Consider the following 15,407-nt stretch of genomic DNA (forward strand, 5'->3'; position numbering starts at 1 on the left):
CTCCATTACACTATCACGATTACCGTGTAGTGCATGCATGTTTATCAAAGTAATACATGAACATAGCCTAAAAAAGTCAACTTGTACTGTAATTATAATGAAAAGGTAGCAGTGCTCCAGCATACCGGCATTCCACTCCAATATTTCCATTGCAAATATTTCATCTACGTTTTTCTTCGTACATTTCTAAGTAACACAATTACCATTTCTTATCAATTTTAGACAGAAGGAAGGAAAATCATGTTTTCCCTGTCACGTATGCTCAGTCCTTCTTACAGCTGCTGCTCACTCTTCTTTCTGGAGCCTATGCAAACCCAAATGGTCATCTGGCCCAGTTTTAGCATGGTGTCACCTTCAAAGAGCATCTGCCCTCCACAATGGAATTGCTTACATGTTTTGGTTTACTCAAGTTCTTTGTTTCTATCACAAACTCCTTCCCAATTCTCCAAATAAACCACTCAAAAATACATTTTCTTTATTTTTCTTATTGTTTCAGGTTAATACAATTTCAATACCACTGCTGTGGTTTGAATATCCCCTCTAAAATGCATATTGAAATTTCACAGCCCATTTGTAACAGTATTGGGCAGGGGGACCTGGAAGAGGTGATTAGGGCATGAGGATATACCCTTGGGAATGGTTAATGCTGTTATTGCAGATGTGGTTAGTTATCTAGGGAATGTGTATCTGATACAAAGGATAAGTCTGGCTCCCACCCTTTCTCTGTCTCTCAACTGTACTTCCTCACAGAATTATGACACTACAGAAAGGCCCTGGCCAGATGTAGCCGCTTGATGCTGGATTTCCCGTCCTTTAGAACCATGGGCCAAATAAATCTCTTTCCTTTATAAATTACCCAGTTTGTGGTATTCTGTTATACAGTTGAGCATACCTGATACAAATATCTGAAACCCTCCAAAATTTGAAACTTTGAGTAATGACAGTGCTTCCACAAGTGAAAGATGCAGGTTGTAGTCACATGCAGTCAAAACTTTGCTTTATGAAAAAAACTAAAAAGACTGCCTAAAATTACTTTCACATTATGCACATAAGGTACACATGAAACATAAACGAATGCTGTGTTTAGACTTGGCTCCCATCCTCATGATACGTATCTCATTATGTACATGCAAATACTCCAAAATGAGAAAAAAAAAAGTCCCTGAAATCCAATATTTTTGGTCCTAAGCATTTCAAACAATTTCAAATATTTAATCTATATCAGCATCACATGAACTGAGACAACCATGTACTCTGTTAATTTTTCTGTGGAGCCTTTTCTTGTGAGCCTTCCACTTTCTTTCATTGACCCTGCCTGCCCTCTACATCTGCTGAGTCACTGCACTCCGGGACTTCTCTTTGCTGCCCTTTCTTGGATTCTGTGTCTCCCTCTTCCTTGGTTTACTAGCTCATCTCTTTAGCTTCTTATAAATGGATACATGGGGTGTACTACTTTCAAGGCCCACATCTATGAAAATATTTTATTTCACCTAACACTTACTTCACAATTTGGCTGGGTAAAGAGTTCCAGGTGACCTCTTACATCTTAAAGCTTTGCTCCACTATCTTCTAACTTCCATTCAATGCCATTTCTGAACCTTTATATGTAACCTGATTTTCTTCCTAGAAACTTTCAGATTCTTTCTGTATTCCCTACACTGAAAACTTTCATGATAATGTGCTTTCTTCTCTTGCCCTGGGCTTTCAGTAGCATCTTCAACTTGGAGCCACAGGTCCTTCCGGTCTGAGGAATTTTTGTTATTATTTGTTGATAATTAGTGCTCTTGGTTTTCTCTTTCTGGAGTTCTTGCTAGTAAAATGCTGTACTTTTCACTAATCTAATTTCTGTATCTTTTCTCCCATTTTAGCTACTGCTTTGACTTTTTGGATGATTTATTCAACTTTATTTTCCAACTCTTCTACAATATTATAAGAGCTCTTTCTTATTCTCATTGCTCATTTTGTAAAATAACCAGCTCAGTTCCATTGATGTGATGTCTTCTCTTAAGTTTGAAGGTGTAAATAATTTTTTTTTTTTGGTAAATTCTTCTGCGCCTTCCAATGTCTATTTTCAAGTTTCTTTTTTCCATTTACTTTATTTGTACAGTAGTTCAAGGCTTGCCTCAAACATATATTTAGGAGTGAGGCCCCCAAGAACTGACTGGAATCTGTGTGTGTGTGTGTGCACACCAGGATAGGCCTTTTGGGTAGGGCCTGATCATTTTGCAAGAACCTGATGATTGGGCACACAAAGGTACTGGGAAGCATCATCATTCAGTACACAGACATCCCTTCATTTAACCCCTCTTTTTGCAGTACAGCATCTCCCTAATCTCTGCAGGGCCTGGATTTTCCAATTCTAGATCCTTTTGATTCAATTTTTCCCACATAATGTACCTCCTAACACTAGTATCTCCTGACACTGTAGGAAAAAGCAAACTTCCCGAAAACTAGGACAGGGTAGGAACCATGGCATCTCCCTGCTGTTCTACGCCCAGATTTTCAGAGAGGTCCCCAGTTTTCAGCCCCAAGATTCACTCTTGCCTTTTGACACCCACAAACGTATGTTATTGATGTTAATAATCTTGATTTTCTATTTTATTTCATGGGCTATATCAATGACAACATTTACCTTGTGGGTACAACTTACTTTTCAATATGGAAATAATGAATAGATAATATAGTTAGTGATATTCACCTTCTTAGTGACTTGAGAAAAACATTCAGTGTAATTGTCTCTAAACAGTTTAGTATTTCTAAAATTGAAGGTTCCACTTTCTGGTGTAGTTGATCATTTCGTTCCCTGGCAGAAGACATTTCACATAAAACTGCCTGCTTAGCTTGAATAAACTAAGTTGCTCAAGGAAAATAAAAAGTAATTTTAAACTTCTACCATAAAATATCTTGATTTCTTCCTATTTTCAAAGCTCTTCCTTAGCCCAAACACCTTGACTTTTGATCAGTATCAATAATATTATTCTAACTGGTCCCATTTTCAGTAGAATTTTATACAGTGTATTGGAAGGGTGCATTCTAAAACAAAGGATACCCTCTTGTGTTCTGACTGGTTCTCAGATGCTCGACTGGTTTATTTTATGCAATCCATGCTGGGTGTGGCATTGGTATTTACCTTTAAAATCATTACCCTTATAACTGTAACACCTAGTTACACAAAAATGGTAATAAAAGAAAAGGAATCATTGTGCTTTCAGGATTCTTACCAGTTCTGGGCGTTTTTCAGTCTGATTGTCCTCGCTATAAGCTCTAATCTCCAAATGTAATTCCTGTCAGGATATGGTTTTAAATTCCACGCAAACTAATAAGACCTCGAATTTGTCTTTATATCCGGTAAAAAGGAAGCAAAGACTCTCAGTTCTCTCACAAACCTGCTACAATTTCCTCAGCAGGCCCAGTGCGGAGGCCCAAGGAGGGATGTCAGAGGGGTGGATAGTGACTCCAGGGGGCACGAGAGACTGAGGGGTAGCCAGGGGACTGGGGAGCAGGAGAGCCCTACCATAGGCCACGGCCTCCAGCACATTCCATGCTTTAGTCATAGAACACAAAATAATCAGAATATTTTTTAAAAAATCAGATAATGTGGGTTGCATCCACACTTGAAAACTGAACTAGTCTTGTAGATTCTCAGGATATTTCATTTATACACACATCCTGATCTTTCCTTTGTATGTGTGTACTTCAACATCAAGGAAATGAAAATAGATTCAGCTATTTTAACTGAACACAAAATTCAGAAAAATAAATAGACATGAGTAATGTGCCCACGTTTTTGTTTTGTATTTGGGGACTTGTATAGCAATATACAGATGGCATGACTTGGAATTCTCCTCTACCACTCATGAGTTGAGTAATCTTATCCTTCGTTCCTTCACCCATAAAAATAATAACACCTTCTTTATATAAATGTTAAAAAAAAAAAGAAAATGTGTAGAATACTAAGCACACAGTAAATACTCAGTGTACATTAGTCATCATCCTATGATAATCCTAACTATTCCAGATCATTAATATGTTTTTTATAGCTGAAAATAGCTAGAAAACAATCATCGCCAGGGACTTCACTTCCCTGGTTTTGTTAATGATGCTGCCAGCTTTCAAGTGTTAAGTATGTTTCATCCAGCTTCAAAACTAGACGTGGGTGTATATTGCTGCTCCCATATGACATGTTATAGATTCCATCCTTAGACTCTACTACTGCGCCTGCTGAGCTAATTTTTAGTTTCAGACAATTAAGTCATATGTGTTTTTCCTATCGGCTTCATTAAATCTACATTTCTACAATACTGGAAATACGAAATAAGTACGCCTATGTCCCATTCATTTCTGTGGCTATCATAAACATTTAATTTATAGTCCATGGCCTTCCTAAACACACACGCACACTCCTCTCTGATAAAGGTATGGAAAGGTCAGCAATATGTGAATTCATTATGGTGTTTTGTTACACGTGAAAACACTTTCAGCCAAGACAAATGGAAATGGACTGTGGTTTACTACCCCCACATTTAAGGTGTCCTGGAGCTAAGGGTATAGTATTTCAACTTAGCTACATAAACATTTTTAATACTTACCAGGGTTGGCAAGAATAATCTACTGGTTTGGGCACCTAGGATATGAAAAGGCAAAAATAGATTAAGTTTACTTAAGGGAAGCTTTTAGAAATCAATCACCAATTCAGTTCAGCTGACTCAGCTCTATAAAAGCCTAAGTAGCACAGGCCTGAAACTATCCATTGGCAATTTTATACAGAGTGAATCACAGTACATGTCAGATAAGTAAAAAATAATTCATTTCACTTTAATTCATTCTTTCATTCATTTTACTGCCACTGTGACTCTAAGTAGACAGACAGCAGGAAAATATAAACTAGAGGCTTTTAATATTTATCATCAAGGCAATTTAATCCTATGATAGGAAATTAAAATGAAAATGCTATTAAGAAAACCGAACAGCATTACTTTGCTTTCCCAAGAAACTGAGAAAACATGCAAAATAAACAATATATACCGCATGTAAACTCTTATTTGGTAATTTAAGTTCCAACCTCTGGTTTTGAAATCTACCAGCTAGAAACATTTTGTTCAGAAAAACATCATGGAAACTATTCATTTCCCCCTTTCTTATATAGAGCTTTGCACCAGAAAAAAAATGGGACCACATCTATGGTGCATTTTACAAGGGTACATGTTAAATCTAAGTGGAGAATATAAATGTCTTAACACAATAACTAAGAAAATACAGTGAAGGCTATGATAACCAGTTTCATGAAAGTATTTCAAATTGTATATAAACCCAGCACATTGTAACCCATAATTGCATTTTTGTACATAGCTGTGACTTAATACAAATAAATAAATAAATAAATAGAAAATTCCTAGCTTCTGATAGCCAACTAGAAAATGAACAAAACCAAAGAAGGTATGCTAATACTCAAAAAATAAATAAAATACTTAACATGGGGGGGCAAAGTTTCTAAATTCCTGAGAAAAGACTGGGAGTACAGATGATTTACATAATGGGCTGTTACTATTTTGCCCTTCCAAGTTAAGAGTTATACATAGGTTGAGTATCTCTCATCCAAATGCCTAGGATCAGAAACTTTTCAGATTTTAGATTTTTTTTTTAATTTTGGAATATTTGTGGTAAATTCAGCATCTCTAATCCAAACATCCAAAATGTAAAATGCTCCAATGAGCAATTCCTTTGAGTGGCATGTCAGTCCTCAAAAAGATTTTCATTTGATAGTATTTTGGATTTTATAGCATTTTGAATTTTAGGATTAGGGATACTCAAGCTATCTCAAAAAATTATCCTCCTTAGTCAGAATTTTCCTTTGATTATTATTAATTCATTTAAATATTTTTGTCCCATAGATCACATTTTTAATATCACTTTGCAAAATCCTATACATCGCAATTAATGTTAAATGTAAATTACACCCATTATAATCTCACAAATATTTTCTTAACATTATTTTGTGTTTTCACAAATAGAAATTGATCTTTGACAGTTTCCCTTTTGAGGATAAGAGACATGGCTTCTGAAATCCGATGGAAAAATAATATTTCTCCTTTCTTTTTCTCTGTATTCTTTAAAAGACTATTGTATATTCCTACACCAACTTCCTTTCCATGGAGAACAACAAAAAAGAGACAGAAAAGAGGAGGATAAAGAATTTCAACATATTCTAACAGTGGACTCCCTTTGCTGGTAAAACTGTAGATATCAAAAAAAAAAAAGTGACATAAAAAGCACGTCAGAGTGTATAAAAAAAATCAGCACATTGTACCCCACATATGCATAAATATATTCATGATCTATGTGTATATGACTTAATAAGAAAAAAGGAAAGAAAAAAGTTCTAAAGCTCAACAGATAACTGAGGCTAATCCATCCCAGAATATTCTTCTAGAGCTTTTTCCCTTTTCAGTGGGTATATTCCGGATCCAATCCTTAGAACTAGGGTGGGATGGAAAACTAGCCCTTTTCTGCCCGTCACGGGCCCTCTTCCCCTCTCTTCATATTTTGGGCAGATGCTTCAGATTTAAGACTATAGATAATTTCCTTCTAGGTACTGTCTCGTATTCGAGAATACTATTAGTGTTTTCCTTCAATGCCATTTTCTGTCTTCAGCATGGACATAATATAAAAATATTTTGTTGGGAAGATAAAATACATGCAAAATTATGCGTATGCATTCAGGAAGTACATCTTATAAAGTTAGATGGAACACTTTAAAGGGAACTTTCTCTGTGTTTGTTGGGCTAGAAATGTCATTTTTCCCCTTATTTGGAAAAGATACATTTCTAAGTTGACTAATTTTCTAACTTTCAACATATCGTTATTATTTCAGATATTGTACTTTCACATTTTGTCTTATACCGAGGTTTCCTGTCCATCAATACATACTATCCTTTGGGTTCTCAAGCAAAGTTATAATTGTTGCTTTTAAAATCCTTTCTTGCTAATTGATTACTTGAGACATTTTTTATCAGTCTTCCTTCTATTAACTATAGTTCACATTTTTATGTTTCTTTGCATATTGTGTAATTTTTTTTATTGTATTTTGGACAATTTGAATGATATACTGTAGAAGAGCTGGATTCTGTTACATTCCTGAAAAGAATGTGGCTTTTCTTAAAGTAGGCAGTTAACTTGGTTGATTCCAACTGCAAACTCTGTCTCTCCTGTGTTAAGAGCCAGCTGACTTCTTTTTCTTCTTCTTTTTTTTTTTTTTTTATTAAATCATAGCTGTGTACGTTAATGCAATCATGGGGCATCATACACTGGTTTTATATACCATTTGACATATTTTCATCACACTCGTTAACATAGCCTTCCTGGCATTTTCTTAGTTATTGTGTTGAGACATTTATAAGGGGGGAGGATGGGTGGAGGGAAGGTGATTGGTAGGACCACACCTATGGTGCATCTTACAAGGATACATGTGAAACTTACTAAATGTAGAATATAAATGTCCTAACAGCTGACTTCTTTTAGTCTAAGCTGAGCTGCTTGGAATCTATACTACTCAGCCAGAGACTTGGGGAGAGGCTGCACACAGAATTTGAGGTTTGTGCTCTCTGACATTTTCCTTTCTAAGATTTTCTATCCCCATTTCCAGCAGCTGTGGCTGCTTTAAACTCTACATTCTGGTTCTTCAAGCTAGAGATATAGAAACTATAAGGTTTCTATCTGAATTTTAGCCACTCTACAAGGTACAATCTAGTGCTTGCCTTCAAGCTAGCTATAAAACCAGAAAACTCACCTAATTATCATCCCCTTTTTCCAAGTGTCACCAGTGCCTTCAGATAGTCATTTTTATTTTATTTTGTTTTATACACAACTTATACTTGTTTTCTATAATCCTCTGGGAGAATCGGACCAATTGGAGCTCCTTGACAATTACAAAAAGGGAACTGGAAACTCTTGTTGCTCCCACAATTGTTCTTCGAAGTGAGTTTAATAATCAACCCTTTATTGGCAATCTGTTTTTTCCCTTTCTCTTGAATTTTAATTTTGTCTTTAATGTCCTGCACTTTCACTACAGTGCATCAAGGTGTTAACTAATTTTAATATATTCTTCTTGACTTCATTACATATTCTGGAAAGTTCTTAGCCATTATTTATTTGAATATTCCTTTTCCACAATTACCCCTTTTCTCTTCTTCTATTAGATGTCTTTGAATCTCATTACTCCATTTTCTGTTATACTTTCAATTTCTCAATCTCTTTGAAATGTTCTCAGAAATTTCTTTAGTTTTTTTTTCCAATTTTCTGTACAACTGTGTCTGACATGCCATGTAACGTATCCAGAAAGACTTTCATTTCAATTACTGTATCTGAATCTTTTGAAACACACCCAGACATTTGGCTAGTCTTATTCTCCTCTTAGTCTTTATCCTCTTTTTTTATTTCTTCAATCATAGTAAATATAAAATTTTGCATTTAGTATCGAATAATTCTAATTATCTGCTGTCTTTGTAGGCCTAATTCTTTATTTTGTTACTTGATTTTGTTTTTGTTACTCTTAGTTCAGAGGGGTTTGTTTCTTCATGAATTGAATGATTCCAAATTGTGGATTTTGTTCCCTAGAACTTTATCTGTAAAAATTATTTGAGAACTATGCATAGATTCCAACACAGAAAGGATCTGTATTTTCATTGGGGGAACAATCATTTTAAACTAGATTTCTAGTTCGGATTATTTTAGCCGTAGGGCTGGTATAAATTTCAGCCCTATGTCTGGGTGGTTTGGGAGAATGCTTTGTGTTTTTCCACCCAACTCAGATCTAATGCCTGCGGGATGAATTTTTTTTCCCTAGTTCATCACCGAAGGCTCCTGAAATCAGACCTATACCCAAGTTTGCCTTGTGCTGCAGCTCCAGGCTTTGTCTCCTGTCACCATATCACTAAAAATGAAATCATCCCATTCATGTACATCCTGTGTTCTCAGTTCTTTGTTTTCTAGCAGAATACCTCAAAACTTTTGAGGAGACAGGCACAGGATATACAGGAAAATAATTTTTAAGTTCAGAATGGAATACTTAGCATGACTCTGATAAACAATATATTCCAGGGTCAAAAAGCAACACTATTTCCAAACTCCTTCGATCTATTCCCTCCCACTTCCCTTCACTAGACTTGTCTTACAATTAATAATAATCCTATAATTTCACTAAGCATTAAATTGTAATAGCTACGCATTAAATGTAAGCTATAACAACAACCACATTTAGTTGGAATCTACCCTAACTATGCAGTACTCTAACTTTTTGTCATCTTAAAACTTCTGAACATATTTCTCCTTCTAGTCACTTACTGGGTCACCAACTACCATTCAATATGCATCTCTAAACTGATTTAATTTGTATCTATCATTCTTGTCTATATACAGCTAAGGACTTTCATTTGCTTTTTCACTCCTTTATTCCTTCAGTCAACAGAAAACCTCAAATGCTCATTTTATGCTGTATCCAAGAGGCTGTAAACAGAAAACAGTACTTGGTATATGAAATGTTCAATATTCATGACTTGATGGCTTTACGTTCCCAAACATCTTAATGTTAGAATGTTTAATCTCTTGCCACCTGCTTACATCTAAACATGACTGCTTTACAGACAGGAAGCCAGAATCTCATTCATAAAATGACAAACGAGCCCAAAACTCATTTTTTGCTTATCTAATAAAAGGAGTATCTGATTTCTACAATCTTTCCAGATAACATGATCTAAGATTTAAAAATGCGACATTAGATCCTTAGAGCTAACAGCAGAACAGTTTTTTAAATTTTCTTTGCTTTTGAAAAAACTCAGCTCACATGAGTGGAGTGTGGTCTTATTGACTTATTCTGAAGTCAAGGGTGGCAGACATTTATGTTTATGACATTTAAAAGAAAGCCAGTTTAGAAACTCAGGAACTACCCCATCTCCCCGAAAATAAGACAGTGTCTTATATTAAGTTGTGCTCCCAAAGATGCGCTAGGTCTTATTTTCAGGGGACGTCTTATCTTTCCTGTGAGTAGGTCTTATTTTCGGAGGATATCTTATGTTCGGGAAACAGGGTATTAGAAGATAGCAACCAGGTTAGTTTAAGGAGAGGTTTTTGTTTTCTGCAGGTAATCATCTTTACCCTATTAGTGAAGGAATTTAATTTACTTCAAAGTCAATTTAACCTAAAAAGTTTGGAGGCAGAAGCCACCCTAAATACCAAATTGTGATGCTTAAAATCATGTCACTGTAAACAAATTTATCAATATCATAATGCACCAGAGAGCATATTTTATGTTATATTCATTTTTGGATTATGGCCTTTCATCTGTGTTTGATATTTTCAGGAAATTTCACTATGATATTAATAAAAGTAATGACACAGCAAGCATAGAAAATGTATTTAGAGATTTGGCTGAAGAATTTGAAGGCTTTTCATAGTCTAGCATGCTTTCAAAGCTACTAGATGAAGTATAATATTGCCCTGTAACACGGGTGATTACCCTGTTTCCCTGAAAATAAGACAGTGTCTTATTTTAAGGTGTGCTCCCAAAGATGCGCTAGGTCTTATTTTCAGGGGACGTCTTATCTTTCCTGTAAGTAGGTCTTATTTTCGGAGGATGTCTTATTTTCGAGAAAACAGGGTAGGAGTAGCTCAGAACCTACCATTCTCACCTCAGTGGGAGAAAGGAAACTTGTACAGTGCATCTAATCTGTAGTCTTGGTTTATTTATTCTAAAAAAAGTTTAGAAAACTTAATTTTGTAAATTCTACTGAGTTAAATTTGCCTTTTACATAAATTTCTTTTTTTTTTTTTTATTTTGGCTGGGGCTAGGTTTGAACCTGCCACCTCCGGCATATGGGACCGGCGCCCTACTCCTTGAGCCACAGGCACCGCCCTTTTTTACATATATTGCCTTAACATTTAAAAATACCTTTAACAATGGAATCATAATGACGTTAGAAAAAATATGATCACTCTCAAATATATCAATGCATTTACTACTAATCCATTTAATAAATACTAATAAAATTAATGAGTGACCTGGCCAGAATCCTTCATTGCTTCTTACACAATTAATCATGATCTCAAAACCAAAACAAGAAAGTAAAAACACAGAATCGTTCACAGTGTCTTACGCAAACATGATATCAAAAATAAAACCAGAAAGTAACAAAACACTAGTACTTACACATGGAGAAGGCTTGACAGCATCACTTGGAAAAAATCCAACCTTTCCAGATGCTAAATTTCTACCCTAAGTGAGGGGGAAAAAAATACCAAAGTTAAGAACAAATTTACTGCAGATGAAAACTTCACAATGCTGATACGTGGTGCTGTAACTGAGGACCCTCAGAGTTACTTCTGCATTGTAACCAGGTCTGCCTGGCCATCAACTTCTTACACCTCGGAAAAGGAAGAAGAAAAAGAGACAACTTTCTTGTTAAACTTTATATGTGGTCAGTGGAGGTCTCATAAGAGTTTAATACCATATTTTTGCTGTGCCTTTCCTGTGTTTAGACATGTTTAGATACACAAAACAGGTAGCATTGTGTGACAACTGCTTCAGGCACTCAGTCCAGTACTCTGCCCTGCAGGTGTGTAGCCTGGGAGAGCAGACCAGACCCAACAGGCTAGGGGCGTAGCAGGATGTACCATCTGTGTGTGTGTAACTATGCTCTAAGATGTTTGCACAATGATGAGCTTCTCTGAACATACCCCCATCATACAGTGACCTATGACTCTACATTATGCTTCTTTTCTTATATAAACAAGCACAGAAAAGCATTGAGCTGCTTGTTTCTATATGAAAGTATCCATATAGTAACACCTTGACCTGTCTGACATTTATGTAAGAATTGTATTGGAGAATGAAATGTCTCAAAACAGGAAGGGAATGAGAATCCAAAGAATGAAGGATTAGAAGAAAGCATGATGAATTTTCTGACTTATGAAGGTGTATGGGCCAGCACAGAATTTTTTTTTCTTTCTTCCCTTGTAGAACCAAGTGTTCCCCACAAAAGGCATAAACGAGAACGGAAATCATCCTAGACAGTAGGGGAAGGGAACATGATTGTGTCAGAAATACCCTAAAATGGCGTGAAAATGCCCTAAAACTGGGTGAACACATAATTTTCTATCCACACTAGGACATTTTGAGAGTAAAGGAGAAGTAATTAATAACTGTGCCAGGACAAAAGGTATAAATTTGAACTGTTCTGGGTAAACCACATAACGAGGGTTTTCATCGTATTGAAAACCATTTATTTCTTTCTCAATTTACTACAAGGACACTGCTGGAGGTCTTTCAGAAGGGGAAAAAAATGTCACTAAGCAGCCTGCCACGCTCTTTCTGAATTGACTTATCCTTCACGAAATGCCCTAGCAGTGTGGGTCCTTAATGGTCATAGGCATTCCTTAGATGACAAAGAGGTAAAAGATAATTTAACCAGCTTTATGAGATAAATAAAGTTATGATTTCTCACTAATTCCTGTGAGTTTTAGCTAAAGGAAATAATACATGCTGTATTCGATAATTTCCACCTATTAAGGAAATAGCCATCCTACCACATTTGGAGGATTCAAAACAAAGGAGTGTGTAGGAGGGGTGCCTTGGGTTCTTGGTGGATGTGTGTGGGATGCAGGTTGGTAATTCATTAATACTAATGGGTGGAGCAGCTGTCAATCTCCTACGCAGAGATAGAACTGCAGACTTCAACTGTGAAATCTGCAGACTGTAACTGTGAAATAAGCCACCTCCAAAGCCATTGAGACAGTGCACTTTATGTGATAATCTATCTGAGCTTTTTACTAACCTGGATGAGAGACATGTAACTGAATTTCCTTCTTCTTGACCGTCCTATGTGGGCATTTTAATCAGCTTGTCACTCTCTATATGCCTATTACAAATTCCAGAGATAGGGAATCATCCTTTAGTTATCCTCCTGTCTGATAGTTCTGTGAGTCCCTTAACATTGTCAAGGTCAACTTAAAACCATTTCTCTTTCGCACTTGTGTGTCACCCGATATCCCATACAGTACTCTCTTTATATGCATTTATTCTGCAGGGCATCTCTGTATGATGTGATAGGACTTTTGTAAATCTAACAGTACAGGTTGGGTCATTCTTATGAAAATACTGGATTTGGAAAGTACCTGAGAAAATAAATGTAGGTTATGTGGCCTATCTGGTGAGAAAAGGCCCATCTTTATAATTTTTATTCAGTAAATCAGAGCAGACACAAAGCAAAATACTAAATTATAATTCATAAAAATAATGCGTTCCCCCCCCCCAAAAAGCAGTGGCTTCTTGCACAAAATATATCAAACTAAAATTATTGACAGCTTTCTCTGGAATTCCTGAACATCACAAATATAAATGCACACACAGGCACTTATTTATTTCTTAACTGACCTTAGGTTTTTAACTATTCCTCATTTTTTCTTCAATAAGAATCCATGGTGAATCATAATGAATTAAAATGACTTTAGATTTTTCTGGCAGAAATGACAGTCACAATCTACAGAGAAAAACATTACTGTACGCCAGGATGCCAGAGCTAAAACCTCATTTATAAACCCAGAGACAAGGATGCCTTAAAATGACAGAGGATATCCTCCGAAAATCTTAATCATAAATTGCTTGGCTCCTAACTTCGTAAAAAGGAGAAAGAATTGCTTTAAGAAAAATACAGTGTCTCTTCCCTGTGGTTCATTTATCCCCTTACTACTACCTGGATTGGAGCTTTAATGCACTCCTGGAATAGCTCTGAACGATTTGAAACAGATGTGGAAAGCTGAATGTAAAAGGGACAGATTAATGGTTATTTATGAAAGATTGGAAATTCTCCCAAGTTACAAGGCCCCGAACACTCTCAACATATGCACGACGGTGCTATAGAGATTATAAGCAATTTATCACACACAGGTAATGGCCAGAGCATCTGTCACTCTGCCCGGCCACTTTCCCACTGTTAGAATATATAGTTTGAGTATGTGGGGAAAGATATACAGTGTTGCCATGAGTTATAGGAATACAGGTGAATATACTGAAGATACAAATTAGTTTATTGATCAGATGGGAGGGTGGCTAGATGGATGAATGGACAGAAAGATAGATACATAAAAGCAAGCATTATTTTTAGAATTATTCTGATAAGGTTTGTGAGGACATGAAAGGAAACCAAAGGACTGGAATGGGGGAGATGATTAGGAAAAGACCCAGTAGGAAACTGGCCATTGGTAAGGAGTGATTTGTAGTCATAAATGCAGCCAAACTGTAACTCTCATGTTCAGTGAGAAATATGTAAGAGCTGGCTCTTGAAAAACACAGAAAGTCCGTAGTATAGGGATGTGGCATCAGAAGAGCTCATTCTATTCCAAGCTCTGCTATAAAAAGCTGTGCAACCTTAGACAAGTCTCAATGGTTAACCAAAGATGATGACAAGATCGGCCACATTTACCTCACCAGGCTGTTACAGGATCAAAGAATTCACTTGTGTGAAAGCACTCCGCAAAGGCTCAGCACTTCTTTTCTATTTTATCCACAATATGGCTCTTAGATTATTCACAATTCCTTTATTTCTAAATACTCTCTTTAGTTGGCTCATTCATATGTTATTTAAATAGAAAGGCTTACTCCTTTTATAAGCCCACTCTCCTTATATTTAGGTAAATTTGCTAAGCCACAAAGAACATAGATTCTCGTATCACTTTCACCTGAACAGAAAATGATATAGTCCAGATAGTGCGTTTCTTTACTCAAATGCTTTCTTGCAAGTAGATTCTTTCCCTGTTAATTTCCCAGTCTTATAAGAGACACATTTCCTGCCAGTGAACACCTCGAAATCTTGTCCGACATAATTGTGTATGGTTACACTGAAGGGTCATTATAATGAATCCCACACTATTTGTGCATACAAAAGAACAAGGAGAAAAATCATACCCTTTTGTTACTTCTAAGTCAAAAGAGGACAAGCTCTTTAACTTTTTCCCAATGTATAACAGTAAATCTCATGAGATTTTTTTCAAAAGACTGTGAGAAACTTCCATATATCTAGTACAGTTCACTTGTTGTTAAGTGGCTTTCATAGGTTTATAATTCTGAATAACTCTAAAAACTTACACCTTGGTCTAGATTCTCTGAAATTAAATTTACTTTCAATTTGTATGGGTTTACATATAATTGAATCAAGTCATCAAATATATGACAAAGGACTCGATTATATTTGATAGTTTTTCCAATTCACACAAAATTGTGTTTACCATGTCTCTGAAACTTTAGCAGATGGAAGTGTCAAAAACTCTTTAAAAGTGGAAAGTTGTGAAATGTACACTGAGGAAAAAACCCACTAAAACCCATAAGCTATATTTCTATGCTTATTAGATGTAAGATGAAT

General features: G+C 35.9%; 1 protein-coding gene across 3 annotated transcripts in view; it reads right to left on the minus strand.

Annotated features, from left to right (window-relative positions):
* VAV3 (vav guanine nucleotide exchange factor 3) overlaps positions 1-15,407 on the minus strand; it is a 427,744-nt gene that overhangs the window by 32,141 nt on the left and 380,196 nt on the right. For all 3 annotated transcript variants that reach the window (XR_008380216.1, XM_053591975.1, XM_053591974.1), the window contains exons 21-22: positions 11,201-11,266; positions 4,590-4,624 (exon numbers count right to left, since the gene is read on the minus strand). Coding sequence is in view for 2 of the 3 variants with exons in the window: in XM_053591975.1 (XP_053447950.1) it covers positions 4,590-4,624; positions 11,201-11,266 (101 nt within the window). In the remaining variant the exon portion in view is untranslated. The remainder of the gene's footprint in view (positions 1-4,589; positions 4,625-11,200; positions 11,267-15,407) is intronic.

Source organism: Nycticebus coucang, chromosome 5 (assembly GCF_027406575.1).
Source record: "Nycticebus coucang isolate mNycCou1 chromosome 5, mNycCou1.pri, whole genome shotgun sequence".
In the NCBI taxonomy this organism is placed as follows: domain Eukaryota; kingdom Metazoa; phylum Chordata; class Mammalia; order Primates; family Lorisidae; genus Nycticebus; species Nycticebus coucang.